The sequence below is a fragment of the Oryza glaberrima genome, chromosome 10 (assembly GCF_000147395.1).
Source record: "Oryza glaberrima chromosome 10, OglaRS2, whole genome shotgun sequence".
In the NCBI taxonomy this organism is placed as follows: domain Eukaryota; kingdom Viridiplantae; phylum Streptophyta; class Magnoliopsida; order Poales; family Poaceae; genus Oryza; species Oryza glaberrima.
This window is the reverse complement of record NC_068335.1, coordinates 7,326,178-7,353,823: the sequence shown is the minus strand read 5'-3', so window position 1 is coordinate 7,353,823 and position 27,646 is coordinate 7,326,178. Positions and strand designations below refer to the sequence as shown.

General features: G+C 49.5%; 1 protein-coding gene and 1 pseudogene across 1 annotated transcript; both read left to right on the top strand.

Annotated features, from left to right (window-relative positions):
- Positions 1-12,840: 12,840 nt before the first annotated feature.
- LOC127753314 (PIGF/3-ketodihydrosphingosine reductase fusion protein-like) lies at positions 12,841-20,492 on the top strand (annotated as a pseudogene).
- A 4,737-nt stretch (positions 20,493-25,229) lies between these two features.
- LOC127786217 (uncharacterized) lies at positions 25,230-26,684 on the top strand. Its single transcript, XM_052313558.1, has one exon. It carries the CDS (start codon positions 25,508-25,510, stop codon positions 26,456-26,458), a length of 951 nt encoding a protein of 316 aa, XP_052169518.1. The 5' UTR covers positions 25,230-25,507; the 3' UTR covers positions 26,459-26,684.
- The last annotated feature ends 962 nt before the right edge of the window (positions 26,685-27,646 follow it).

The following is a 27,646-nucleotide window of genomic DNA, read 5'->3' as shown; positions in this document are numbered from 1 at the left end:
CCCAATCAAAAATATATAATTATGATGACCTCAAACTCTCAAACACAATTTTCTTACTGAGACTTTATTGAACGCAGCGTGCTTATATTCAACAAACGGTAAGAGCAATTGTCATCGGCATCCTGCTCAATGCCTATGACATTAATCCCATATCTACAGAAAAATTGGCAACATTATCTGATTCTTGCTAACTTCCCAGACATTTAAACCATTTTAGCCTAAGCCAACATAATGCTGGTTTACATCGATTTATCTCTGAAATCATACTTCAAGAAACATACTAAACACAAGTAATTGTGATTATTGATAATCTTTGCCATCGCCGGACCACTGCAAGTACAAAATCAAGTGCACTTACCAAGAAGCATAGTTAAGAGTATAACTTATTGGTTCTCTGATGAAAAACTGTAGCTATTTTCCAGCTGCTTAATCTACCCTACCCTACTACAATTCACCAACACCATATACTCATTCATCATTTATCATTGGACAAATATAATGGACCGTATTATTTGCATCAGATTGAACGAAGGATATTGCTTCCACCTCCCCGTGCAGCACGTTTCCCCAACCCACGCGATTTTCTCCGCCTTCCTCGCCTCCTTCCCACAACCGCTCCCACTCGTATCGGCTCCTCTCGCTCCTCTCCACACTCCCAGTTATGGCACCGAGTTTTTCTTCTCCTTCCTCGTTGTCTCCTTCCACCGCTCCTGTACCGCCTCCCTCAACTGCGCAGCATCGAAGCCACGCCTGGGTGCCTGCCGCCGCATCGGCGCCAGCCCCGGGGAGCAAGCTGCTCCACCCAGCCGCTCCAATCTTCGTCGACGCTGCTGGTACTCCCTCACCGCCGCCACATCAGAACCGCGGGGTGAGTTTCCCCCTCGCCCATCCCCATCCGATCCTTTTGCTTCCTCCCGATCGATTCCCTACGGGGTGCATCCAATCTGTGTGGATCTGGTACCACGCGTGCTCGATTTGCAATTCTGGGTGTAGACTTGATTTTGGGGTAAGTACTTTGGTTTGGGGGCTGGTCAAAAGGGACGACCAGAGGATCTACGACACCTCTGCGAAGTGCAAACCATTCGCTGGCCCATGCCACCAAAGGCAAGGAAACCGTCAGCAAGGTAACTAGGCAAAGTACTTGCATATCGTTATACTAGTAATTTGCCCGTGCTAACACTACAGTGCATTAGATTTGTCTGATGATGAATTATGGGTTATTTGTCCAATTATATGATGCTTATAGGTACTCGTGGCCGCATATGGATAGGTCGGCATTGCACCCCCTCCACAGGGCACACCAAATCAGCCGTGCTGCCCCTGCCTGCCCGCGGCCATTTCGCCGGCACGTACATCTGTGTGGGAGGTGGCCAAGCAAATGCAGTGGCAATGGGAATCATGTGTGGCGTTCACTAGGGAGCGGAGGCAGAAACGCAGATGTCGTGGCTGTGGCGGCGGCGCTGGCGGCGCAGATTGAGCAGATTGGTGGGCGTAGGGAGGCAGAGCAGTTGGCGGTGTTCTTCCATTTTTCACAGATCGGGGGCGGAGCGGTGGAGGGAGAGCCGGCGATTGGGAGCACTAGAGGCGGCGACAGGAGAGGGTGTGGAGCGGTTGTGGGAAGGAGGCGGCGAGGAAGGCGGAAAAATCACGTGGCATATGGGAGGGAAGCAATTTGAGGAAGGCGGAGAAACGCGTGGGTGGGGCTGTGGGGGCGATCTGCGTGGGGACGCCCAAGCAATCTCGGTCATTCCATCGAATGCCGATAATACCGTCCGTTAGATTTGTTCAATGACAAAAGTCATCCAACTTATCGCATCCTAACGACTCAGGCGCGCCTAGGGGTAGACAGGAAGCTCGTGGCTCGTTAGCTCGGTCGGCTTGTGACAAGCTCGGCTCGGCTCGGCTCGTTTGATTTTCCTAACAAGTCGAGCTGGCATTTCAGCTTGTTAGAGATAACAAGCCAGGCACACCCGAGGCGCACGCAGGGTCACGCGGTGGGAGATCGATCGCGCACCGGGTCATCGCTGGTTTCCTTCCACGTACCGCAACTCATCTCCCTCCTTTTGCACGCGCACTTTTTTTAAAGTGCTAAATGATGCATTTTTTAAAAAAGTTTCTATACAAAAGTTGTTTAAAAAAATCATATTGATCTATTTTTTTTAAAAAAATCAGCTAATACTTAATTAATCACGCGTTAACGGACCTTCCATTTTCGGTGCGCACTGTTGCGGTCACCGGCAAGCTCGCCTCCGCATCTGGATCTCTCCCTGCGCCGCCACCTCCGCCGACTGCTCCCTGCGCCGCCGCACCTCATCCACACCTCTCTCCCCCACGCCCTAATTCCCTTTCCTCTCGCACGCCGCGCCGATCCTCCGCACCGGTGACCACGCCTCCGCCTCTGGAATGCTCCCTGCGCCGCCGCCTCCGCCGACCGCTCCCTGCGCCACCGCACCTCACCCACACCTCTCTCCCCCACGCCCTAATCCCCTTTCCTCTCGCATGCCGCGCCGATCTCCGCCGCCAGAGCATCGTCGACCCGCGCAACCAACATCCACGGCGGCAGTCCACGATCCACGAGGCGTCTAGCTTCTGATCCTCTCGTCTCCGTGGTCTCCACGGAGGTCCCTGTGTGCGCCAGATCGCACATCACCGCCTGAGCCCATTCCCCTCTCATGTGCTTGCAGTGAAGGTAAGACCTGTTTCTCCTCTTTTCATCGTTTCTGTATAAGCAAGTGATTTTCATAAAATCACACCAACGACAAATTATCGCATTTGCCTCAGGAATATGTGAATTGTCTCTTTTGCATTTGAGACAGCTGATTATTTTTCCAATTCCTGAAACTATTGAATTGTGGTCTACAGAGTGCTGACTCATTCAGAATGAAGGGAAAATCGTCTAGAATGCTGGAACAAAAGTAGCCAAGTCACTGATTACCGGTGTCTCTGATTTAATCTTTATAACATCATGAAATTTTAATAGCAGGAATCTTATATATGAAGCGATCCTTAAAAGTTAAGTCCTATTTAGAGATGAGATTTTAGGGGGTTTCAGTGAAGTGACTTGTAGTTCTCAGTGTTTGGGAAATCATTGGATGGTCGGTGAAGTCATGCTCATGATGACATAGAGCTCAGCTGCTAATTTTGGTAAAATAAACTGCATGGTGTTGATATCTTTGAAGTTCAGGCTAATAAATTTCATGATGATATGCTCCACTTAAAAACAGTTTAATTTGGACTGGAAAATTATGACATGACTACAATTTCTCCTATTACTTTTACTAGGCTGAATATGTACGATGGAATTGCTTAGCAGTTTGTGGTATTTAACCTGAAATTGGTGCCTGGAATGATCACAGTTTGAGAAACTGGTCGAACCATGACGGGCGAGCATGAGGGAGAGCGCTTCCGCCCATCCACCTCCACCGCGGCGGGCGTCCACTCCGGCATCTGTCGGCCACCATCCAAACCCCAGGTCGGCTCTTGGCGCGACATCGTTGTTGGCGTTGGGACCCAGGGGGCAGTGGGCGAGAAGGAACGGGAAGCGGCATGGATTGAGGTGAGAAGAAGGAAGGGTTCGCATTCAAGAGGGGCTCATCTGTCTCGGCTTGGGGCACCAGAAGGCTCACTGAATGGGTCAAATCCGTTGCTTTCGCTGCTGGTACACGGGCCATCTCGCTAACTCTTGTGCTGAGAAGGGTGAGCGTGGTGAGAGGGAGGAAGGCAAGGTGCGGGGCGCATCGAAAGAGAGCGTTCAGGGGAGAGCGCAGGTGGAGGGCAGGCGTCCGCCGGCGCGCCGACAAGAACCCCGCCGGGCGGTGCCTCAGGCTCGGCGGCAGGAGGAAACCTCGACAGCTGAACCCGGCGCGTCTCGTCGTCCCAAATCCGACCAGGCTTCAGCGAGCGTCAAGGAGATGGCTGGCTTTCAGATCTGCACAGCCAGGCCCCATGAGTACATGGAGGAGTTCCGGACGGGCAAGCCGGAGCTGCGTCCGGCGATCGGGCGCTGCGTTCTGTCTTGGACGGCGGGCATGGAGGGCAACGAAGCTTGGCTCAACCAACACACTCTCATGGCGTCCGTTCTAAAGACAAGGCCATCGGTCTCGTCGGGGGAGCTGCTTGTGGCCATCGTGCAGCAGGCCGGCGTCCGGGAGGAGAACCTGCGCGTCGACGTGACTCACACGGAAGACTTCCTCCTCTCCTTCCGCACGCTGCGCGACCGGAACTCTGTGTTCCGTCGCTCTCATGAGATCTACGTGCAAGAAGTTCCTGTCTCCTTCAAAATGTGGAGTAGGCGGAGCTGGGCCGACAGCTCCGATCTCAAGTTCTTCACCAAGATTTTGCTTGATGGGCTACCGGCTCACCTGTGGGAAAGGGAGACGGTGCACAACAGGGGGAGTTGGTGGAGATTATCCCGTCTGCAGATGCTAGATGTCTGGGTCTTTTCGCTTGGTTCAAGAACCCGAACAAGCTTCCGTAGTTGCTTCAGGTCAAAGTGCCAGAGAAGACTGGGGCAGGAGGTTCTTGGAGGGAAGGTTCTTCAAGCACAGCTCCTCGCGCTCCTCGGGCACGGCCAACGCTTCTCTATGACGTTATCCTTCACGTCGAAGAGGTCATCGATCCCACTCCCTTGCACGCTCCGGCTACGAACGGTGGGCGGGTCGCTATGACGGCGCCGGTCCTTGGCTGTCCGACCAGGGCGGCAGCTTCCGCTTTGGGGGGGCGACCGGTTCGGCGGGTGGTCTTGATCGTCAGGCGCTCGACCTGCTGCCGCCCGCCGTGCAGCAACCAGTCCGCTTGCTCGTCCGCGAGGGGACGGTGGAGGCTGCGAACTCGGCAGCTGTGCAGCTCCATCATCTGGCTCCTGAGGCCCGCGGAACCTCGCTCGAGCAGCCGGTTGCACCTGACCCTTTGGAGGCAGAGGTTTGCTCCTATGGGGGCAAGGGTTCGATGTTGGCGCTGAGCCCGGTGACACAGGCGGTGACTGGATCGGCGGAGCCAGGCCGGATGGTGGCAGGGGCGATGATGGCGGCGGGGACCGAGGGCATGGCTCCACGTCCGAATGTCTGGTTTTCCCCTCAGCAAAGCCAGGGCTCACCGGCGCTTGTGGACGCATCCACGCCGGTGTTCCAAGATGTTCCACTGCCGCTGGAGAACCTGGAGCGTTCTCCGGGTTCGACAGTCCTTCCCTCGCCGCGGATCTTCTGCTCTATCAGTCCTTTGCGGCTGTCTGAAGAGGAGCAGGTAGGCGGGCTCATGGCTCAAGCCATGCTGCCGCCACCGGCACACGTCTCCGTCCTCGCCTCGCCGGGCACGATGGATTCACTTCTGGTTTCACCGACGTTGCAGGGCGCTGCGGACGCGGTCCGTGGGTGCGCGTTTCGAGGCTCTAGGCACGACCCGAGCCCTGCGTCGGCGCCAAGCCACGTCAGCTCTGTCCAGACTCTACCCCCGCTGGCCAGACACCTTAGCTTTGAAGATATGGGTGGAGATCCGCCATTAATGGCGAGAGCTGCTGTCCTGGAAGAGATTTTCGAAGCGCTGTCCCCCGGTGGGAACCCGGTCGGGGCTCGCCTGCCCTCTCCACCTGCGGACGGCAGTCCCATGCTGGTCCTTCTGCGGCTGATGGGCCGCCCTCGTCTGCTGATAGGCTGTCTCCACCTGGGTCGCCTGTAAGGTCGGCTCCGCTAGTTGGGCCGGCCTTGGGGGTGGCCCATTTCGACCGGGTCTATGTGCGCCACAAGGAGTCCGTTCCCGCTCCTCAAGTGGTTGAGCTGGCTCCCAGCCCACGGCCTGCTCGACGAAGCCCTTTAGGAGCGGTGATCCTGGGCCAGGCCTCCCCACTTCGGCCCGTGATGAGCCAGAGCCAGGCTTCTCGGGTACCAGACGGCTCAGCAGTCGACGCGTTCATCGTCACCATCTCAACCCCACCTCCATGCTCCCTCCTTGGCGCCCCACCCGCCTCAGTCCCGGTCACAAGAAGTCGTCGCCGCGTCGAACTTCCCCGCGATTTCACGCCGTGGAGAAGCCCCCGGCTGGCGCTACAAGGGGATGGTGCTCGTCGTCACACCATCTCCAAGGCGATCATGAAGAAATTGGGGATCATTGAGGAAGAAGATGAGGCCACTCCGGAGACGGCGGAGCAGTACATGCGCCTCTTCGACAATCCCCTGCCGCCGCATCACGTCGAGGCGATGGCGGAACTGCTCCAGCTGGACCTTGCTAAGCCGGTGGATCCCCTGCTGGCAGAACCGACGACGACACTGGGTCGCTTCTCCTGCTTGATGTCCTCGGCAGTGTGAAACGGAGGTGCTCGAAGGGTGTTTGTTGTAATGTCTGTGTCTCAGTTCAGTGTTCTAGTTTGGAATGTGAGGGGGCTTAATAACGCTGCTAAGCGTGCCCTCGTGCAAGAGTCTGTTGTTTCCTCTAATGCCTCTGTAGTTTGCTTTCAAGAGTCTAAATTAGAAGTGGTGAACGCTGTGCTTATCTTTGAGCTCTGTGGTCCGGGTTTCAATTGTTTCGAAGTGCTGCCTGCTGAACAAACAAGGGGAGGAGTGATCATTGCTTGGAAAGGCGACTTGCTTCAGGGAACACTGGTCCATACCGGCCGTTGGTCTTTGACTGTTAATTTGAGTTGGGGTGACAGATCCTGGTCTCTTTCCTCAGTGTATGGGCCGCAAGCCGACGACGAGAAGCTCTTATTCCTTGACGAGATGTCGGCAATCAGGGATCTCTGTTTGGTGGAATGGATAATTACTGGGGATTTCAACCTCATCACTGCGGCCGCGGACAAGAATAACTTGAGAATCAACTGTCGCCTCATGAATGCCTTTCGCAGCAAGGTAAATGAGTTGGAATTGAAGGAAGTGTATCTGTTCGGGAGGCGGTATACCTGGAGCAGCGAGCAGGCGGTTCCCACTTTGGTGAAGCTGGATCGGTTGTTCGCTTCGACCCAGTGGGAGGACATGTTTCTGGAAGCGCATCTCCAAGCCTTAAGTTCTTCAGGGTCGGACCACTGCCCGCTGCTCCTTACTTGCGGCGACAGGGTGCCAAGACAAAGGAGATTCAGGTTCGAGTCCTACTAGACCAGACTCGAGGGTTTTGAGGAAGTGGTGAAGGAGACTTGGCAGGTCAGTGTCGACAGTTCCGACCCTTTCTGTGCCCTTTATGTGAAGATGGCGAGGCTCAGCAAATCTTTATCTAAGTGAGGTCAAAGGCGCATCAGTTCCTTCAGACTGCAGTTGCAGATCGCGAACGAACTCATCCTTCGGTTTGATGTGGCACAAGAGTCCCGTCTTCTGTCTGATTTGGAAAGACGCCTGAGGGCTGCCTTGAAAGATAGATGCCTGGCTCTTGCATCTCTTGAGAGGATTCGCATCCGTCAACGGGCACGGGTCAGAAACTTGCGAGAGGGAGACGCGAACACAGCTTATTTTTTTTATGAAGATGAAGGCTAGACAGGAAATTGTGGATTCTCCGCCTGGAACACGATGGCTTAATTGCCTCTTCCCAAGAAGACATGTTACTCATGGCCAAGACTTACTTTGACATGGTGATGTGTTCTGTCACCAGCTCGAGCAACTCCATCCGCTTCCAAGACATCCACATGCCCCGGCTGAACTTGGCTGATTTGGATGCTGCTTTCAATGAGGAAGAAGTTTGGGAAGCCATCAAGATCATGCCAAATGAGAAATCACCCGGGCCAGATGGGTTCACGGGCTTGTTCTATCAGAAATGTTGGGAGATCATCAAGTAGGATGTGATGGCAGCGTTGCACAAATTCTGCTCCGGGAATAATCAGAACTTGGAGCTGCTTAACACGGCAATCATTACTCTTTTGCCGAAGAAGGAGGCCTCATCTCTCTTGAACGATTACAGGCCCATTAGCCTCATTCATAGCTTTGCCAAGCTAGCAGCTAAGGTGATGGCTTTAAGACTCACTCCAAGGATGGCGGACTTGGTTGCTTGCACACAGTCGGCTTTCATCAGAGGTCGCTCCATTCATGAGAATTTTATCTTTGTGAAGGGTCTCACTAAGCTCTTCCACTGCCGAAAGAAGGCCATGATCCTTCTAAAGCTAGATATCTTGAAAGCCTTCGACTCGGTTTCTTGGCCCTTCCTGCTAGACTTGTTACAGTTCAGGGGTTTCGGTCCCAATTGGAGAAGGTGGGTGACAGCGTTGTGCTTGACTGCTGAAACAAGAATTGATATCAACGGGGTGTTGAGCGATGCCTTCAAACCTAGGAGAGGGTTGCGGTAGGGAGATCCCCTATCGCCCCTTCTCTTCGTTTTGGTTATGGATACTCTCCATTGCATGATCATGAAGGCGTCATCCGTAGGTCTTTTGGATAGGATCAATCCTACTTCTGCTGCGCCCAATGTGTCCTTTTACGCCGACGATGCAGTTATCTTCTTCAAGCCAGTGCATCGCGAAGCGGCAACCATTAAAGCAGTCTTGAATCCGTTCAAGGATGCCACCGGTCTTCTCTCTAACTTTGCTAAAAGCGCTATTACTCCTATTTGCTGCACAGAAGAACAGAGGTTGCTGGTGCAGGAAGTGTTGGGTTGCAGAATGGAGGATCTTCCGATCACCTACCTAGGGCTGCCTCTTTCTATATGGAAGCCAACCAAGGCTGAGTTGCAACCCATTATGGATCGAATGGCTAAGAAGGTGGCGGGCTGGAAACCAAAGTTACTGTCTCCGGATGGGCGGTTGTGCCTGATCAAGTCAGTCCTCATGGCGATTCCTGTTCATCTCCTCTCAGTGGTTCAGCTCCCACGATGGGCCATCAAAGACATTGAACGTTGCTGTAGGGGGTTCTTGTGGAAGGGACAGGAAGAGATAAGTGGTGGTCATTGCTTGGTCGCTTGGCGGGAGATATGCATGCCAATCGGCAACGGGGGATTGGGGATCAAGGATATCGACCGTTTTGGGAAAGCCTTGCGGCTCAAATGGGAATTCAAACGTCAAGAACAAAGAGACAGACCATGGACAATGGCAAATTGGGAATCAGAGAAAGATGTTGGAGATCTTTTCAACTCCCTGGCAATTCATATACTTGGGAATGGCAGCCACACTGACTTTTGGAGGGGAAATTGGTTACCTCGAGGGGGAAGCATCGCAAACAATTGCCCCACACTCTTCAGCTTTGTCGGCAGAACTAAGCTCATGGTTGCCCAAGGTTTGATCTCGCACAGATGGGTCAGAGACCTTCAGGGTTCTCTTTCCAGCAGAGCTCTAGCTGAATACCTTTCTCTTTGGGATGAACTTCAATCGGTGGCTGTCCAGGAGGGTGTGAGAGATTCAGTGGTTTGGAGGTTTGCTGCTAATGGAGTTTTCTCTTTGTCCTCAGCCTATGATCTCTTCTTTCTTACCTCAACTAAGTGCCCTTTTGGGGAAGCAATTTGGAAGACCAAAGCACCGACGAGAGTCAGATTTTTTCTTTGGTGGCAGCAAAGGGCAGATGTCTGACTGCGGATAATTTGAGCAAAAGGGGGTGGCCGCATAATCCTGACTGTCTTCTTTGCTTGTCGGCACCTAAAAATTGCAAACACCCTTTCACCAGCTGCACCTACACCAACAGGGTTTGGTCACTTTTGAGAACTTGGCTGGGTTTTGGCTTTGATCTGCCTGGCCGAAGTGGAGAAGAACTGGCGGTTTGGTGGCAGCGTGCGCGCAGCTGTTGTCGGCCCAGCTACAGAGATGCTTTTGACTCCTTCTTCATGTTGGTTTGCTGGCGGATTTGGAAAGAACGGAATGCTTGAGTCTTCGATCAAAAGGAGAAAACTGTGGGGTCGCTCGTTGCAGACATTAAAGAAGATGTGATGGTCTGGAGAGCTGCCGGTATTTTTCAGTTTAGTGAGGAGTAGACCTTTGAGTTGCTGCTTCTGTAAATAGTTTTCCCCTTTTCTTTTTCTCATTTTGTTTCAAGGCTTTTGCCTTGACTCAACAATTTAATGTCAGGATACATGTATTTTACTCCCAATCTTAATGAAATTTGGTCGGCATTCTTTCGCCGACCCCGCAAAAAAAAGAACGATCACAGTTTTTTAACCTGAATCAATTCCAATACTCGGATTTCAGATCATTGCTCAATTTCAGATCATTTGTCAAGGTTGAAATTGTTGCAGGATCAAGTGAAGCCTCGACACGACGTACCCTCGTCTCATTCCTCAGTTTACAGAGTCCATTCCAAGAAGGTATAATATACGTCCTGCGAACTAATGAATGTCTTTGGTTTTTTAAGAAAAATGAGTTTGCAGTGTATCAATGACCCTATATACCTGCTTGTTGGAGTACAATAGTACATACATATGTGATTAGTGCCGTGCATCTGTGATCAGATCCCTTGGTTTACATCCATTATGTTCTTTACAATGGTCGTTTATGCAGGGGGCTTTCATCTGTTAGTAACCCAAGAAAATTGCATGATTTCAGGCCCAATAAAATATACTCCTTCTGTTTCAAAATGTTTGACACCGTTGACTTTTTAAGTACGTATTTGACCATTCGTCTTATTCAAAAAATTTAAGTAATTATTTATTCTTTTCATATCATTTGATTTATTGTTAAATATACTTTCATGTACACATATAGTTTTACATATTTCACAAATTTTTTTAATAAGACGAATGGTTAAACATGTGCTAAAAAGTCAACAGTGTCAAACATTTTGAAACGGAGGGAGTACTTTACAATGGTCAATTAATTGCATGATTTCAGACTCACTAAAATTGAAATGTGGTCAATTAATTGCATGATTTCAGACCCAATAAAATTGAAATTAAACTATGCATTTTATATTATGAAAATATTATTGAAATGAGCACACTGTACAGCTTATCACATTTATACCTGTGGTAAAAGGTAATTGGGATTCGTAGAAATAAATAATGGTGATGAAATAAGCAATTTGGTATATTATTGGGTTGATCAGTAGCATCATGAATTGAATCAGAAATATGCATTGCTCAATTATATGATCTATCTGATATTTCTAACATTTTTCTTTTTAACGGAATCGAATAATTAACTACAGTCAACGAATCAAGTTTTTATGTGCATATACACCATATAATCATTCATCATTTATCATTGGACAAATCTAATGGACCGTATTATCTGCATCAGATCAAAGGAAGGATATTGCTTCCACCTCCCCGTGCAGCGCGTTTCCCCAACCCACGCGATTTTCTCCGATTTCCTCACCTCCTTCCCACAACCGCTCCCACTTGCATCAGCTCCTCTGCGCACTCCCAATTACGACGCTGAGTTTTTCTTCTCCCTCCTCGCCGTCTCCTTCCGCCGCTCCTGTCCTGCCTCCCTCAACAGCCGCCGCATCAGAGCCACACCTAGGTGCCCGCCGCGGCATCAGCGCCAGGCTTGGGCAGCAAGCTGCTCCACCCTGCCGCTCCAATCTTCATCGACGCCGCCGGTACTCCCTCCACCGCCGCCGCATCGGAATTGCAGGGTGAGTTTCCCCCTCGCCCATCCCTATCCGATCCTTTTGCTTCCTCCCGATCGATTCCCTATGGGGTGCATCCAATCTGTGTGGATCTGGTACCGCGCGTGCTCGATTTGCGATTGTGGGTGTAGACTTGATTTTGGGTAAGTACTTCGGTTTGGGGGCTGGGCGAAAGGGACGATGAGAGGATCTACGACACCTCTGCGAAGTGCGAACCTGTCGCTGGCGCATGCCACCAAAGGCAAGGAAACCGTCAGCAAGGTAACTAGGCGAAGTACTTGCATATCGATATACTAGTAATTTGCCCGTGCTAACGCTACGACCCATTACATTTGTCCAATGATGAATGATGAATGAGTATATGGTGTTGGTGAAATTGTAGGGTAGATTAAAAAAAACCACCGTTTCAAATGTCCAGTCTGAGAGGCTCCGTTGAAAAATGGAATTAGAACTAATGGATGTTATTTCCGATTTCCACCAAGCTGTTTGGGTATGGTGGGGATGGAATGTGCAATCCAGGTGGATTGAGTGATAGGCGAAATTACTAATTATGTATCCTGACCCCTCCTCATTAGTTTGCCCTCTCCGCCTCCACCGTTGATCCCCATTCATCCCGCGAGAGAGCAGGGTTGCCGTCGATCGTCCTGCTGCTTCCGCCGCGTCCATTACGCGCATCCTCTTTCCCATCTCTCTCTACCCACGCACTTTTTATCGAATTCGTGTTAACCCTAGCTTCTGTTCTAGAAATTTGCCTTAACCATCATACTAATAACAGTTTGTTTGTTCCCAAAAAGTTTGGGGTTTCAACTGAACCCCCATGTCCCATGTTAGATCCGCCACTGGTAGGCAGCCAATTTGTGATTTGTGAATGACTGGATGTGAATAAGTATAGTTGTTGTTATCTTAGGATTGGTATTAATTACAAAGGGAGTTATAAATACTTTCATGGCTAAGAGCAAGCTTATAGCAAGGTAGTACCATTGTAATATTCTATTTATATGTATGATTTTCTGTACATTCTAAACTTGCTTGTTAAATTAGTTGTTATTGAATTTTATAAGATATTTGCTATATTTGTATCATCTTTTTAACTAATTTGTAGTTGTATATGGAATTTGTGGTGTTCAAAAATTATAGTATGTAATGTACTACTTACTAAAATTTTTGAACACCGCAAATTCCATATACAACTACAAATTAGTTAAAAAGATGATACAAATATAGCAAATATCCTAAAAAATTAGTATGTAATGTGAACTTCCGAAATAGGATTATGCCACTGCGAGGGATCGATGAACCGCACCCTGGGAATTGACCTACCGACTTGGCGGGTGTTGGCTCCACCGCCACCTATTGACTCCCCCACGGTGGCCTTGTCATGGGCGACGAGGCCACGCAGGTCAGCGCCTCACGCGCGGTACGGTCCATGCTCTGTGCTTCACCGGGATCGTGGCAGCCCATCATTTGTCTGGCCGTGGCGCGCTCATCTCCAATCCCGTCCACCCCCTCCGCCTCCTCGTGGTATGCTTCCGTCCCCTCACCTCGTCACCTTGTCCGACGTATCTTGGGCTCCCCTATTCTCTGTAGGAATAAGTCTTGGCTAGTTGGTCTTGGTCTTGTGGTGCTTTTTCTTACTTTTTAGCTTTCTAGGACAACATCTCTACTTTCAGTTTGGATGCTCTAGGACAGCTAGGACAGCAGTTTGTTGGTTGAGATGCTCTAGGACAGTTTGTTGGGATGCTCTAGGACAACACCCTCTTGCACTAGCATGGCTGCTACAAGCAGCTATAAATATGTATCCAATCCTCTTTGGGAGGATATGGCTTTGTGTTTTGTGAATGAAGAAAACCAGAAAATTGCCCCATCTCGAGTGCCATCCTCTTCTCAATGAGAGTATCCATTGAAATTGTAACATCTGGTATCAGAGCCACACTTTCCTGTAGGCTAAACATCTCTTGTTCCATCCCTTCCCAAGCTCGGTTGAGCTCTCAGCCAGCAGCAGCAGCACCAGCTGCTCCTCCTTCCCCTTTTCCTTACCCCTCTCCACAGAGCAGCCCCCCGAAGGCGCGCCATGTCCGACGTTCGGTCTCGGCGTTCGGTCGCCTCGAGCACTCAGCGTCAGCAGGATGCCGAGCTCGTCGCAGCAGAAGAGCGCAGGCGAGCAACGGCTCAGACCGCTGCAGCAGCAGCGAGGGCGGCCAGACTGGCGGCAGCGGAGTTGGCAGCAGCCAGGACGGAGGCGGAGGCGGCGGAAGATGCGGCACGTGCGGCGGAGGTAGAGATTGAGACCTTGCGCAGCAGCATCAACGGCTCCATCACCGGCGACATCACCGCCGACAATGAGCTTGAGGAACTGGCAAGAGGAAGGGCACGGGAGCGAGCAGAGCGGTGGGCAGCAGCCCACCTCCACGGCGGCGGCGGCAGCCCAAGGGACCGCGCGCCCGCCGACGGGAACCCAGATGGGCGCGGGCGTGCCGGCGGCAGCCCGGAGCCCGCGCGCGGCCCATGCTGGCAGCGTGGCTCTCCCTCCCCTGACCGACACCATGGCCACCACGGCGTCCAGACGGTGGTCAGGGACTTTGGTCCCGGCGGTGGGTGGCCTACCCTCACCAAAACTAGCTACATCGAGTTGGCCGCGGTGATGAGGGTGAGGCTCCAGGTGCGGCACATGTGGGAGGCAGTCCGGTATGGCGACATCGACTACGGCGACGATCAGCGGGCACTGGATGCCCTCATCGCTGCAGTCCCGCCCGAGATGCAGTTCTCGCTTTCCCAAAAGCGGACTGCCAAGGAGGCCTGGGACGCCATCGCTGCGGCACGCATCGGTAGCGACCGCGCCCGCAAGTCCACACCGCAGGCACTTTGCAACGAGTGGGAGAACCTGGCCTTCAAGCCAGGTGAGGATGTTGATGACTTTGCCCTCCGTCTCAACACTCTCTTGCAGAAAATGGTGCAGTACGGCGACGACACCTACGACATGGAGAGAGCTGTCGAGAAGCTCTTTCGTTGCATCCCAGAGAAGTACAGGCAGATCGCTCGCTCGATTGAGTCTCTGCTGGACCTCTCCACGATGTCGATCGAGGAGGCGTTAGGTCGCCTTAAGGTCGTCGATGGTGATGAGCCATAGCCTCTCTCGGGGCCTATCACCATTGGCGGGAAGCTCCATCTCACTCGGGAGCAGTAGGAGGCCTCTCAGGGTGACGGGAGGAAGGGGGAGTCATCTTCCCCGACAGGCGGCCGTAAGTCGTGCAAGGCGCGGGGAGGTGTCCAGCTACGATGGGCACGAAGACGTGCGAAGGGTGGCGCCCGCAGAGGCGCCAGGGTGGCGCCACCGGCAACCACAAGCCGGCACGAGACGACGCCTGCCGCAACTTTGGCAAGCTTGGCCATTGGGCCAAAGACTGTTGACAGCCACGACGCGGCCAGGCCCACGTCGCACGGGTGGAGGAGGAAGAGCCGGCCCTGCTCCTGGCTCACGCAAGCATCGAGCTACCTCCAGCGGCACCAGCCGCAGCGGCTTTCCTCCACCTTGATGAGCCGAAGGTACTCGTCTCCCTCTGCATCGGCTCCAGCAACGACAAGGCTAATGGGTGGTACCTCGACACCGGCGCCACCCATCACATGACCGGCCGATGGGAGTTCTTCACCGAGATTGACTCCAGCGTCCGAGGCTCCATTAAGTTTGGGGACGCCTCCGGCGTGGAGATCAAGGACGTTGGCTCTGTCACCTTCACCGCCAAGTCCGGTGAGCACAGGCTGCTCACCGGAGTCTACTACATCCCCGCGTTGAGGAACTCTATCATCAGCGTGGGACAGCTGGATGAGAACGGCTCACGCATGTTGGTCGAGATCGCCGTCGTCGCCTTCTTGCCAAGGTAATCAGAGGCACTAATCGACTCTACATCCTCAGCGCGCAAGTCGCATAACCAGTTTGCCTCGCCGCTCGTCGGGACGACGAGGCGTGGCAGTGGCACGAGTGCTTCGGGCACCTCCACTTCGAGGTCCTGAAGCGGCACAGTGCCAAGGAGATGGTGCGAGGCATGCCATGCCTTGACCACGTGGAGCAGCTCTACGACGTCTGCGTGGTAACGAAGCAGAGGCCGCTCCCCTTTCCCAAGCAGACGAGCTTCTGAGCCAAGGAGCGGCTCGAGCTCATGCACGGGGACTTGTGTGGCCCAGTGACACCGGCCACACCAGGAGGACGATGTTACTTCCTGCTGCTCGTCGACGACTTCTCCCGCTACATGTGGGTGATGGTCCTCGGCAGCAAGGGAGAGGCTGCGGACGCCATTAGGTGCGCGCAGGCTGCTGCAGAGGCGGAATGCGGCCGCAAGCTGCGTGTGCTGCACACCGACAATGGCGGCGAATTCACAGCGGCTGAATTCGCGTCGTACTGCGCTGATGAGGGCATTCGGCACCACTACACCGCCCCGTATAGCCCGCAGCAGAACGGCGTCGTCGAGCGGCGCAACCAGACGGTTGTGGGGATGGCTCGGGCTCTCCTCAAGTAGAGGGGGATGCCGGCCATCTTCTGGGGGGATGCGGTGGTGACGGCCGTCTACATCCTCAATCGCTCGCCTACCAAGGCCCTCGATGGCAGGACACCGTACGAGGCTTGGCATGGGCGCAAGTCGGCGGTCTCCCACCTGCGGGTCTTCAGCTGCCTCGCATTCGCCAAGGAGCTTGGCCACATCGGCAAGCTCGACGACAGGAGCACCCCAGGCTACACGGAGAGCTCGAAGGCCTACCGCATCCTCGACCCGGAGACACAACGTGTGCACACAGCGCGCGACGTAGTGTTCGACGAAGGGCGAGGATGGGTATGGGACAAGGCGGTGGACGCTGGTTCGACTCCGACGTACGACGACTTCACCGTTGAGTACGTCCACTTCGAGGGAGCTGGGGGAGTAGGCAGTTCTACCTCACCAAGCGTGTCTACCCCAGTCCCCGAGCCTCCACCGACTCCGACACCAACACACCCTCGGGCCACGACTTCGACTACAACGAGCTCTTCGCCGACACCACCCCAGCCGGTGACCCCACATGCTCCAGCACCAACAGCCACCCCTCCGGGCACGTCTATTGCGACGCCAGCTCGTGTTGAGCATAGCCCAGTGGAGTTCGCTACTCCACTCTCCCACGACGAGGAGCGCATCGATGCGTACCACAACGGCGAGCAGCTACGGTACCGTACGATGGAGGATCTTCTCGGCGACCAGCCGATGCCGGGACTGGTGCCTCGCGACCTAGAGGCGCAGTTGCACCTTGCGTGCTATGACGGTGAGCATCGGTCTTTCATAGAGGCCAAGAAACACGCGGCATGGCGTGCCGCGATGTAGTCGGAGATGGACGCGGTTCAGGAGAACCACACCTGGGAGCTTGCTGACCTCCCTCGTGGTCACCGCGCGATCACCCTTTAGTGGGTGTTCAAGCTGAAGAAGGATGAAGCCGGAGCCATCATCAAGCACAAGGCTCGCTTGGTGGCACGTTGTTTCGTGCAGCAGGAGGGGATCGACTACGACGATGCCTTCGCTCCCGTGGCACGAATGGAGTCCGTGCGACTCCTTGCGCTGGCTGCTCAGGAAGGCTGGGGCGTCTATCAGATGGACGTCAAGTCGGCGTTTCTGAACGGCGACTTGAAGGAGGAGGTCTACGTGCACCAGCCATCGGGATTTGTGATCCCCGGCAAGGAGGGCAAGGTGCTACGCCTGCACAAGGCCCTCTACGGCTTGCGGCAGGCACCGAGGGCGTGGAATGACAAGTTGGATTCCACGCTCAAGGGGATGGGCTTCGAGCAAAGCCCGCACAAGGCGGCCATCTACCGGCGGGGCAATGGAGGAAATGCCTTGCTGGTGGGTGTCTACGTCGACGACCTGGTGATCACCAGCACCAAGGATGCGGAGGTCGCGACGTTCAAGGAGGAGATGAAGGCCACCTTCCAGATGAGTGATCTGGGGCCTCTCTCCTTCTACCTGGGGATCGAGGTGCACCAGGACGAATCCGGGATCACGCTTCGATAGACCGCCCATGCCAAGCGCGTCGTTGAGCTGGCTGGGCTCACCGATTGCAACCCAGCTCTCTCTCCGATGGAGGAGAGACTGAAGCTGAGCCGCCATAGCACGACGGAGGAAGTGGATGCTACACAGTACCGGCGTCAGGGTGGATAGCAAGTCCGCTCTGGCCCTGGCAAAGAACCCCGTTTTTCACGAACGGAGCAAGCACATCCGGGTGAGGTACCACTTCATCCGAAGCTACTTGGAGGAAGGGAGCATCAAAGCGAGCTACATCAACACCAAGGACCAGCTTGCGGATTTGCTCACCAAGCCCCTTGGGAGGATCAAGTTCGTTGAGCTTTGCTCCCGGATCGGGATGGCTCAACTTTCCCACAAAATGGCGCACAAGACTTAGGGGGAGAGTGTAGGAATAAGTCTTGGCTGGTTGGTCTTGGTCTTGTGGTGCTTTTTCTTGCTTTTTAGCTTTCTAGGACAGCATATCTACTTTCAGTTTGGATGCTCTAAGACAGCTAGGACAGCAGTTTGTTGAGATGCTCTAGGACAGTTTGTTGGGATGCTCTAGGACAGCACCCTCTTGCCCTAGCATGGCTGCTACAAGTAGCTATAAATATGTATCCAATTCTCTTTGGGAGGATATGGCTTTGTGTTTTATGAATGAAGAAAATCAGAAAATTGCCCCATCTCAAGTGCCATCCTCTTCTCAATGAAAGTAACCATTGAAATTCTAACATCCTCTCACGTCTTCTAATTCGAAGTAAGACTTTTTCTAGGTCTTCGAAGCGCCTCTTGTCATCGCAGTGTTCAGTTTGCTCCGGCGAAATCCCAAGCACTGCTCGGTATGGCGTGCGCTTGTGACCTGTTCGGTCAATTGCTTCTTCTGATTTCTACGCCAATGTTATGTTCAATGATAGGATAATTGGGTTCCATAATTTCAGTTTCTTAAGGCAGCTGCGCGCGGATTGCTTGGCCTCCCCATTGGTTAGTTCTCTCTCTTCTGTGTTTTAACATTCATATTAGCTTCTAGTTTCGTGAGAATAACTTAGCTTCGTTACTACAACCAAAATGGCTGGACACAGGATATATTGTTCAGTACTCACGGCCTTAGTTCATTCTTGTGACACAATAATAGTTGAACTATTGAATTATTTAGGACCTGCTTACCTTTTTTTTTTATTATTGTACACAATGTTTTCTGATAGGTGGTGCGTTCCTAAATGCATTTGGAGCAATTGTTCTTGGTGCACCCATTGGAATCAAGTGAGTGTAGATCAACAAGGACGTCAATTGTTGTTGTTAACCTTTATGTCAATGCTAAATAGATGTCTAGTACTGTCATATAGACTGCTTCCTATATTTTTTTTTATCTGATTTTATCAGAATGCACCGGGATATTTCTTTCATGGGATAATACATATCAATGGTCCTTTCACGGGGTTGCATATCTGTAGGTACTGGGCAGCAACAACTTATTGGTCACTTCTCATGTCCTTGTTCACAGTAAGTGTCATTTCCCCTGATTTACTTATGTGTCACTGCAAGTTAGATTCAGCTAGATTTTCACCACTCCAAAAGGTGGCATTCCTGGAAATGCTGTATCACTGGCAGGTGGTACTAAATGTGAGTGCCATCTGGACTGCCATTTTTGGAGCAGCAAGTATGTAAAAATATCACATCTGAGATTAACAATATTGGCAACCGGACAACTGTTACTTTTTTCTCTCTTGTGCCAGTACTGTGCCTTTATATTTATATAATTGTTACATATCAAGTCATATGAAGCTAAATCCATGATTTTGCAGATTGTTCCTGCAGCATGCGTATTTGGAGCATCCAAAGTGAATTGGCAGGCTGTGCTCTCTCATTCCATGTACATAGCTTATTGTTAAATGAAAATAGAATGCTAGGGGTTCATTTAATGAATATCTTCCTTCTAAATGTACTGTCCAGCAACTACTTGACATTGTGGTTTGGTTTGTGCTTCTGCATCAGTTATTGCGGATCAACTGATGCAGTGGACTACATGATACCTGCACCTGCTCATGGAGCTGTAATAGGAGCATGGCTTGGTGCTTGGCCTATGCCTCTCGACTGGGAAAGACCTTTGCAGGTAAAAATACCACTGTGAATCTTAACTGTCTGCTGTCATCTGCCTAGGCTTGGGAAGTCAGAATTATAAATGGAAATGTTCATGCATGTTCACTAGCCGCTATAAGTACATAACTGCTTAAGCAGTACCTCATTAACTAATTTAGTTGGGTTAACATAGATTATAGTAGTTTGTTTGATGTTCTAAAGTTATATCGGTCATTTAAAAGAACTACTCCATATTATCACCTCCTTTATCTGAATTAATTTCACATTACTCGTCGGCATCTATTTAAGTGATTTTTGAATGTTTATGCATGCTGTATCTGAAAATTTCCTGCATGTTCACTACCTAAGGTTCCAGCTTAAACAGCATTAGCATGAACTAACTTTTTGGAGCTGACATGAATTTCTGTAGCTTGCCTTATATTCTGCACTTCTGTTTTCTGTTGCTTTTGGGACTACTCATTATTATCTTCTCTTTTATCTGAAATAGTCTTGCATTTCTCGTCGTGCATCTTGCTTTCAGTGGATTATGTAGTGCACAAGGCTGATAATTCCCTTTCTGAGCCTTACACATTGCTTCTATCGTCGCCTGCACCTCCATTTTGCCACTTGCTAATGCTCTGTCATGATTTTTCGTAGGAATGGCCAATCTCTGTTACTTATGGCTCAGTCGCTGGGCATTTGATTGGAATGGCAATATCACTAGCCCTAATAGTTGCTCATAAGAGAAGAGGTCGTGCCAAAGCTGACTAGCTAGCCTATGGATGTCAAGTGCCCTTGCTTTTTTCTGGTCATTAGTGATTTTTCCCGATAGTGTACAAGTATTCTTTTCTTTTTTTCTGGTCATTAGTGATTTTTCCCGATAGTGTACAAGTATTCTTTTTCGGGGACCAGATAGCTTTCATATTGAATATAACCAGTGATGCTTTACAATAGGATGGGTCTCCTATGCACCTACCACCCATCTGGGCCTAGTGAGATTTTGCCTGGGAATCTGCCTTTAGGCTGCATTGTGTATTGAGAGGGTGTACATAGTGAGATTTTGCCTGGGAATCTGCCTTTAGGCTGCATTGTGTATTGAGAGGGTGTACACTAGCTTAGGATAAGGAGGGCAGAGGTGCATACATGCAGCGCCCTTCATGAGCCATCCGATTGGTGACACTGTTTTGCAATTTAGAAAAATAAAAAAGATATTCGCAGAAAATCATGGAGGAAAAAATGTATATTTGTTAAAAAATTGTCCAATTCACGGAGTGAACACATTTTATATAAGAAAATTATTGCGTATTGCACAGATGTAATTTGACCAATAATGTCGCGTTTTCTTGGAACCTTACCCCGCTATGGGCATCACAATAACACAACGCAACACTCGCTCGAGTATCTTGTATACTGTACAGTAGGACAGTACTATGAGTTTGCGAGAGGAAATGGTCAGTTTATGTTCTTCTGACGCATTATCTTCAGGACGAATCAATCAGCACTTAATTAGCTCATGCCTCCATTTGCTCCAGATATACACAGAACAACAAAATAAGGCGTTGAATAAATCTGGGTTTGATTTGTAGTCATCAAGGAGACAAGTTTTGAGAGGAAGACACCTTATAAATGCTATTACTTGCTACATATATACTGTCTCAACACACGCAACCCGTGTCTGAAAAGCTACAGGGACAAATCACCAAATGTACCAACAACCTACGGTTGTTGGCAAGACAAACATCAGAGTGTGCACCAAAGCAGAACGTATTAACAGCTTCCACACTTGATGTGGTCAAAATCAAGGAGCAGATTTTGAATTGTGATGGCTACCTAATACAGTTACAGCTTCAAAGACACGTAGTGCAAAAAATATTGCTGCAGTATGATTAGCTGCAGTTGTGGCAAAATACATATTCAAAATGTTAATATTTTTTTTCTCATTTCACATTGTATGATTTCTTTGGTCTGCTGTCATATTCAGAAACTCCGTTTTCTCCCCTAGAGAGTTCCATCTGTCCATCTCCATGTACCTTCCATGCAAATCTGTCATACATTTGTTGCAGTCTTCTAAGACAAGAAGAGAGACATGTTAAGTACCTGAAAATGACTGCTTGCTCGCAAAAGTGAACAGTTGCTTTAAGCACCAGCGTATTTCAAGGTAAAGATTAAGCAAACCATCACAATAAGGGCCACTATTACCTATATGTCTCTGTATGTCAGTTTACAGTACAGTATGCCTTCCGGTACCCAAAAAATAAATCAAGAACAAGGATATAGTATTGCCGAAAAGGAAAAACTTGAGAAGAGTAATAACTAACAATTACCTGAATGAATAGAGACAGACGAACAATTCAGTATAGAGTATCAGCGATAAAACAAGGTATACCTTCCACATGTTGCATGTACACCCTCATTCAACAACTATATCTTATTGAGCAGTTATGGAAGTTAATTTGTTTATGTAAGTATTACAAAACAAGTACACCAAAAGCTGGGTAGATTTGTTTTGTTTATTTATGGTCTTCAACAACCATTTTTTTGTACTCTCAGCATACACCAAACTTTAAATTAGAAAGATATGGAGAATACAAACATCAGATTTTTCTAAGATACAACTACTCCTTTGGACTACATAGCTATAAGGAGGGTGCCACCAACCAATAACTTCTCTTTGGACAGGTCCTAAGTTATGATTCCACGTACACATCCTGATGATTTGAACCTTGAACTAAAATGGAAGACAGTCTGTTCTATAGAATCTGAATGATCTATTTGCGATGAAACTTAGCATAACTGAATCCTATATCTGAATTTCAGCATAACTGTTTACTCACAAAATGAATTTTGTACAGAAAAAGATCATATTCAGAACAGCATATCCAGAACACCTTTTCTTAGTGAATGCAAGAACCCTAGGTCAAATCAGTGCCCCTACTATCAAACAACGAATATCTCTATAATCTGTTCTGCAATTGATGATCGTAAGTGTTCATTTTCTCACATTAAAAGTTTGGAAAGGTAGATCTAAAGACATCCTATATCAGTCAACGTTATTGGCCTCTGCTCCAAATCAAGTTAGAATTTGCATACCTTCTTAGGACATTATAGCAGAACTTTTTTCTAGAACTTTTTTCAGAATAGGAATACAGTGGGGCATGCACGTAGTATGCATAGTTCGAGTATATGAAAAAAAAAATTGTTGACATCTTGGGATAGCGTTGTAAGAGCAAGTTTAATAGCAACCAACTACTTAGCTCCAAAAATTAATTTGAACTAGTATATCCATACTATATCCATAAAGTAGTTACATATTAAATATATATACTACACTATTAATAATCGTCCATTCTCTCATGTATACATTGCATCCTGTAACTCGTCCTGCGGCTGGCCTACTTTCCTTCTCTCCTCTCCTCTCTCTCTCCACTTAAGCATAAAATTGATATAACATTTTAGAGCTCGCTTGTAACACTTATTATACTCACTATAAAATTTAGCACTTTCTACAAATCATGCAGGTTTGATCATGTGCAGATATTGATATAGAAAAAGTGCAACATGATGACCCCGTTGCTACCATATCCCTCAACAAACTTTAACAACCGGTTAAACAAATGCAATTCTCTCTCTCTCTCCCTCCCCCTCTCTCTCTCTCCCATTCTCTCTGACCTATACCAATCCCTTGCAAATGAAGTCAAAAGGCTATGCTACCTTTCTCCCAGCTGAACTACCATGATAGCAAAACATTCCCCCAATGTCCAAAATACCCCTCCTCTATTGTGTCTGGCATCCTCTCAATATAATTACATATTGACAGTCTAACTCTATGAATTAGCGAAATCTAGTACATAATTGATTATTTTTTATGATAGCACCTATAAGTTGCAGGCATACCATAATTGGTCTCGCCTGCAAAGATCGCTCCTCTAATTGACAGTTCAAACACCGCATGGACCTCTTACCTGGACTGCATGTGAAAATAAAGGCATGTTTGCGATAATCTACCAACTGGCCTACCTCCACCTTAAAAAATCTACCTACCCACTAGTTCTTATCCACTCCTCTCCACCTCCACACCTCCCTCATTTTCTCTCCTTATCCTCTCCTCTCCTCGATCTCCTTCATCTCGTGAGCGACGGCGGGCGGGAGCGGCGGTGTTAGGCTCGGGAGTGGCCGGGCGCGTGCGATGACGGCGGTGACAACGGCAACAACGATGGAGGGCAGCGACGGTGGCATGCGCGTGACGACAATGAGGGCGGCGGATCCGGCAGAGCCACCCTCGAGATGGGCAGATCCGCCGCCCTCGAGAGCGACAGCGGGCGGTGATAGAGAGGGCGAGCGGCAGATCCGACGGTGCCACCCTCAGGAGCGAACTCCATTGAGAACCACGATGACGATGACGGTGGTGGTGACGGCCACGACAATGGCTGTGGTGGCAACCGGCAACGGGCTAGGGTTTCATAGTTTTTGGGATTTTAATTTTCTTTCTTTCTTTCATCGAAATTATTTTTGTTTGTGGTTGGAAAAGGTGGTTGTGCTGGCCGCATGCAAAAATTGTGATTTCGTAGACACCTGGGTGCAAGCGGACCACCCACCCGCATGCAAATCGATTTTGGCCACATGGAAAAATTGAATATGTAGTAGTGAAATGTTTTAGAATTAGATGCATAGTTTGAAAACATAGTATTCTTTCATAAAAATTCTTTATGCAATGGAACTTAATTAATTGGGTGGTGAATGACTCCATTTTATTGTTTTTGGGAGAAGCACTAATAACAGAATAGCTTACACTTCATCGACACATGCCGCAAATTAGTAAATCTATGTAGAAGAATACAGGGCGTATCATATTTTTCAAAAGTCTTTAGGATGAAACCTCCTGATTCCTCATACAATATATTCTTAATATATATGGAACCAACATGTTAAGAAAGCTCTTTTGAAGAATGAATTTATCAGTTTAACTGTTATTTTTTTAGGTAATGGGATAGCCGGCCTCTCCTTCCTGAGACGGATGTACACAGCCATCCATTTAACTCTTATACACAAAATATATGAATAATTTGAGTAATTTTGTGGGCCAAAATATATAGAGTTTGATTTTTTTTTCATAATATAATACCTTATACAATTTTCTATGGGTGGAGTAGAATATTTGGTTCTAAATTATGTATCTCTCAATATCAATATGTAAATATTAACAGCTAGATATTACCAGATACTAGCACAAATATATTAGAGGTATGATACATCTTATATCTATGGAAAAAATATATTTAATGTTAAATGTGTTATTTCATTCTCATTGAGAAAAACGTGAAGGGCTTGTGACTTCCTTGGTTTTGCGGAAACAAGAAAACGGGGATTTTGTTTCCACCTACATTCTGGCTGACCCTTGGGTGAGTCACAATAGATGTGTATTCAGCATTGTGAGCTCACATGAAGTATACGTCCATCCAAAAAATATAGATATTTGTAGCATTCTAGCAAATAAACTAGTGCGAGACATCCTTGCAATACCATGTTCCCTTCCACCTATGCTGCGCCCAACGCTAACATATTACCTCGTACTATACCTAAAAGCATGCGCAATTTATCCGCTGTCATGGGCAAAACTGTCATTCCACCTGAGCCTGTCTGTTAAACCTTCCACATCTCCTCCCTCCAATTAAGCAACCTCGGCTCACATTCACCACCAGCAGCATCCAAGAAACAGAGAAGAACAGAAGAGAGCAGAACAGAGCAAAGGGAATGGAATGGATCATTAAGAGAGAGATGATGATGAGTGAGCAGTGAGCAGCTGCCGACGGAAAGAAGCCATCATTAGGCACCAAATGCAGCATGCACATGCTTAGCAGCATCAGCTGCTGCCGGCCAGGGGAGACAAGAAAACAGAGGAGAAGAAGAAGAAGAAGAGGAAAGCCATCGTCATCATCGTGTCGTGATTAGAATCCGGCCATGTCGGCAGCAGAAGCAGCCGTGTGGAGGGGCCATGGCAGCAGCAACATCACGCGGCAAATCCTCAAGTGCACGAGGTGGCAGCTGGAGGAGACCACGGACTTCATCACATGCCCCTACCACTACTACTGCGACAGCGCCTACCCCGGCGACTACTCCCCCGCCGTCGGCGCGCTCGTCGCCGCCTTCGCCGCGTACTGCCTCGTTTCCGCCGCCGCATTCGCCGTACTGGACATCGGCAGGGCCGGCGGCGGCGGCGGGAGGAATAGGCGGAAGTACATGGTGCCGTCGGGCCCATTCTTGCTGCCGGTGGTGCTCCTGGCGCTCGCCAAGGGGCAGCGGATCAACGCCGTGTTCCCGCTCGCGCAGCTCGGCCCGGCATTGCTGCTGACGCTGCAGGCGTCGGCGCTGGCGTTCCGGAACGAGGCCGACGGCGACCTCCGGTACGCGGTGCTGGAGGCGTCCACCGTGTCCGGGATCCTTCACGCCAGCCTCTACCTCGACGCCGTCGTTCTGCCGTACTACACCGGCACCGACGCGCTCCGGTGGTCGCGGTTCTCCGGCGAGTGCGCCACATGCCTCTGCCGGATGGACCCGCTCGTCGTCGGCGGCCGGACGGTGCTCTACCGGGGCCTGTCCAAGACGGCTCTCGCCATCATCTTCGCGCTCTGCTCCCGGATGGTGTGCCGGATCTACGGCGAGGAGCGGGTCAGCGCGTGGACGCGGTCGGCGCTGGAGGCCGCGAGCTGGGTGTTCGTCGCCGGCGACGCCGTGTACCTCGCCGGGTGGGCGTTCGCGGAGGGCGCCGCGGCGAGCGTCGCGGCGTACGCTCTCGTGGCCGGCCTGGTGTTCCTGTGCATTTTTGGTAAGGTGTACAAGTTCTTGGCTTGGATGGAGACGAGGCAGGTGCAGTGGAAACCAAGCGTCAGTTGCCACAGTAATGTGGTTTGATCATTAATTTCTTTTCTTTTTTCGTTTTTTGGATCGAGTTGTTTCTTTCTTTGATCACAGGAAATTGTAAAGCATAAATGCATAATAACCCATTAATTCAGGTTTTGTGTGTATAACAAGGAAAAGAGATTTAACACTGCATATATGCTGTGGAGATTTGCATTTCTAACGTATTCCGCAAAACTCTGGAGATTTTTTATGACTGTCTATATAAGCTACGGAGCATGTTATTATGTGCGTAAATTAGTGTATATTCAATTGAAAAAACTCCTGAGATGTACGTTAGCAATTTTTCAATTTGCCACTTGGATAGCAATCCTTTATCTTAGTAAAGGGGAACCTAGAACTAAAGCTCTGTACTAGGTTAGAATTTGGTATACTACTTTACTCTGCTTTAAGCTTTCCTTTAGAAAAAAGAATCACATATATATTGCCACGTCAATACTAATTTCCTGAGGTTATGGTGTCAGCATTTGGCAGATGAGATTGGGACAAATTAACGATAACACTCTTGGTAGTTTTCACGTGAAGCAATTGTCCAACCGATGGCTGCTTCCCTAAGCTAAAAACTCAGCAGCAAATTAATCCCTTTCGGCTTTTGACTTGTGCTTTCTTGTGTCCTGCTTTCCTACTCTCCCTGAACCTTTCCAAAGAATGGTATATTATATATATAAGTTGGAAAATTGATGACCCAAAAAAAGTAGGCCAAACTAAGTTTTCATGAAAATTTCCTGTTTTGAAATTATGTAAAAGACATTACATATATGTCTTATTTATAATGAGGACATTCGAAAAAGCTACGGTACCTACCTTCAGAACCCTTCCTCCTGTACTTTTCGTTGAAATGAATCTTCTTGGATTGTTCTCTTGCCAGTTCTACAAAATATACTTTCGCTCCATCCATTAGCCTTTTGAACCTTGTGCCACCGACTTTTAAATGGAACAGTTATTGCTCTCACGCATTATACTCCACTTATTTAGAGTTCACATATGCATGAAATGATTGAAATAAACCAAGCCAATCCCATCAGTCTTTTGATCTAACAAATCAAGAGCACCCTGATTAGTTACATGATGGGGATTAATCAAGGCGCTTAGTCGTCGTACATATGTCAGCCGATTCTTTCGTCAGTTGGAAGCAATAACTAAAGCCTAAGTTTGTAGGGCTCTGTTAACTGTTCGTGGTTG

Excerpts from the sequence above, each read along its gene's own strand:
- LOC127786217 (XM_052313558.1), top strand. The coding sequence starts at position 25,508 with ATGTCGGCAGCAGAAGCAGCCGTGTGGAGGGGCCATGGCAGCAGCAAC.